Source organism: Myotis davidii, unplaced genomic scaffold (genome assembly GCF_000327345.1).
Source record: "Myotis davidii unplaced genomic scaffold, ASM32734v1 scaffold77, whole genome shotgun sequence".
NCBI lineage: Eukaryota > Metazoa > Chordata > Mammalia > Chiroptera > Vespertilionidae > Myotis > Myotis davidii.
This window is the reverse complement of record NW_006289713.1, coordinates 11,574-14,495: the sequence shown is the minus strand read 5'-3', so window position 1 is coordinate 14,495 and position 2,922 is coordinate 11,574. Positions and strand designations below refer to the sequence as shown.

At 51.9% G+C, this 2,922-nt stretch overlaps 1 protein-coding gene across 1 annotated transcript in view; it reads left to right on the top strand.

The window, feature by feature from the left end:
* WTIP (Wilms tumor 1 interacting protein) overlaps positions 1–2,231 on the top strand; it is a gene marked incomplete at its 5' end in the record, with an annotated part of 17,031 nt that extends 14,800 nt beyond the window's left edge. The window contains one exon of the mRNA XM_015562935.1: positions 1,169–2,231. Within this exon, the coding sequence (XP_015418421.1) occupies positions 1,169–1,309 (141 nt within the window). The remainder of the gene's footprint in view (positions 1–1,168) is intronic.
* Positions 2,232–2,922: the final 691 nt, after the last annotated feature.

Below are 2,922 nucleotides of genomic sequence, written 5' to 3'. Positions count from 1 at the left end.
GCCCCCCCCCCCCACCCCTGTGTTAGGATCCAGGAGAGACTTCTCAGTTGTCGCTGCTCTAACCTCTCAGCAGCTCTCTACATGCTGGCTAGTCCCTTCTTGACTTGTCACAGTGCCCTGAGGACCATTCATTTTTGGTTTTCTTCCCTTTTGTTTTCCCCTCAAATCTCTTTTTCATTCTCTTTCTAAATTGATCTTAGAGAGCCCGGCTGGAATGGCTCAGTGATAGAGTGTCAACCTATGAGCTGGGAGGTCACGGTTTCATTCGTGGTCAGGGCACATGCCCGGGTTGCAGGCTTGGTCCTTAGTGTGGGCCATGCAGGAGGCAGCCGATCAGCGATTCTCATCATTCATGTGTCTGTCTCTCCCTCTCTGAAATCAATAAAAATATATTTTAAAAATAAAACAATAAATAGATTTTACAGAGAGAGAAAGGGAGAAAGAGAAACATCTATGTGGGGGAGAAACATCCGTCGGCTGCCTCTTGCATGCACCCCTGACTAGGGATTGAGCCTGCAGCCTGGGCACGCACGCTGACTGGAACTGAACTGGCGACCTTTCGGTGCATGGGAGGTGCGCAACCAACTGAGCCACACCGGCCAGGGCTCGCTCTTCTCTGTATTGGAGCCTTCATGGCTCAAGCCCTTTGCCCTCTTCTCTTTTCTAGTTTTCTGCGCTCCTAAGGCAGTGATGGCGAACCTCTGACACGTGTGTCAGAGGTGACACGCGAACTCATTTTTTTGATTGATTTTTCTTTGTTAAATGGCATTTAAATATATAAATTAAATACCAAAAATATAGATCTTTGTTTTACTATGGTTGCACATATCAAAAAATTTCTATATGCTGACACGCCGAGCTCAAAAGGTTCGCCATCACTGTCCTAGGTAGATGTAATCTCTTTTGTTAATATCAATCTCATTTTTATGCCTGAGCCCCCATTTACTGTCCAGCCCTCTCTTGAGACTCCAGGCTGTGTCCTCCTTCAAGAGGCTCCGAGGTCTGTGTGTCCCACACTGGGCTCCTGATCCCCCACCTTAAGAATAAAAGCCAGAGTCCGCTGGAAGTTTGACAGAGCCCTGCCAATCTGCCCACACCCCATTACCCCAAGGTGCCAGTATGGCCCCCCTGCCTACTCACCCTGGGGTGGGGCTGTGTTCTTCCCTAGGACTGCGGGCTTCAGCTGAGCGGGGAGGATGGACGCCGCTGCTACCCGCTGGAGGGCCACCTGCTGTGCCGCCGCTGCCACCTCAGGCGTCTCAGGCCTGGGCCACTTCCCTCACCTGCTGTGCATGTCACGGAGCTCTGAGCTGGAGCAGGAGCCCGACCCTGGGACCGTGTGTGTGTGCGTGTGTGTGTGTGTGTGTGTGTGTGTGGGAGAGAGGAGGGTGAGCAGGCAGGATGGGTGACCCAGGTTGGGCGGAGCTCTGTGTCAGGGTGGCACAGCCACCCCTCCTCCAACGCCCACCCTGCCAATTGCCACCAAGCTGCTGTCCGAGGGGCCGACCCCACGGCGAAGCTACTTCTATTTATTCACCGTCTGTGCCTTCTCCAGCTGCTTCCCTCCGTCAGGCTCTGCCCACCTCGCCCCATCCCATCCCCACCCCACCCTGTCAAGGGGGCAGGCTCCCAGACCGCCTGGATGGAGCCAGTTTCCTGTTCAGAATGGGCCAGGGACCCAGTTGCAGAGCGCTGGGAGCAGGCGGTGTTTGGCTTAAGGGCGCATATATTTGTGTCTCATAAGCGGCTTGCCCACCAGTATGTGCCTTGTTTGGGTGGGCTCACAGGACGGTGTGGGGCCTGCAGAGGAGCCCTGCCTTTGGCCACTGTGGTCACTGGGATTTGGCCACTTGGATTCCAGTGGGTGTTTTCAGCCACAATCCCACCCGGGGCTCCCATCCCTAGCTCCTGGCTTGGGACTCCCCCCACCCCCATCTTTCAGCTTCAGAAAAGAACCACGTGAATCCCAGCCCTGCCCGCGGGAGAGCGCCGCTGCAGGAAAGCACTGGATGGGGCTCCAGGACCAACGCATATGATTTGACTTAAATTAAGTTTTTCCATTGAGAATGTTTTCATTTTCTTTAAAAGAATATAGTTTTCTTCTAAAACTTGGCCCACCGTTGTTATTTTTAAGAAAGTTACAAGAAGCAAATGTCCACTTGTATGTCATATTTTCAGGGTAAAAGCATTGTAGTTTAACTATTTTTGTATAAATGGCTGTAAAATCTCAATATATGTGTCTGCCTTTTAGACAGTAGAATAGTTGGGGGGGTGTCTGTCAGTGTCTTGGGAGTGGTTACCTTAATGTGGTTTGAAGAAATGTAGATCACATTTTTTTCTTTGAAAGCCATGTCAGCACTGCGAAGCCGGGAAGCCCACTAATGGCTTGTGCTGGAGTTGCCCTGTGGCTGGCCCCAGGGGCAGGTGACCTGTCATGATAAATCACAGTGCTTTTCAGGGAAAATTGTGACTTCAGTCCCTTTGTTCCTGTGGGAACCTGAACCTTCTCTTGGCTCCTGCGCTTGCCCTCCCTTTCCTTCAGTGTTAGAGTGGGTCTCTGCTGGTAGGACCACTCACCTGGGGAGCCAGCAGCAGGAACTGGATGTTGTGGGAGTGTCTGTGAGGAGAATCGGAGGGGAAGTGGCAGCCAGGGGTGTCCCGCTGGGCTGAGACCTGGGGCTGGGAGGCCCTCTGGTGGGCTGAGGAAGCAAGTACCGGAGGAGTTTGCTGAGGAAGGGAGGGTTTCAATGCAGAGGTGGTTCTGAGATGGGGAAAGTGTCTGGAGAAGGGGACTTCAATGGGATCAGCGTGGTTTCTTTTCTTTTCTTTATTTTTAAAATATATTTTATTGATTTTTTACAGATAGGAAGGGAGAGGGATAGAGAGTTAGAAACATCGATGAGAGAGAAACATCAATCAGCT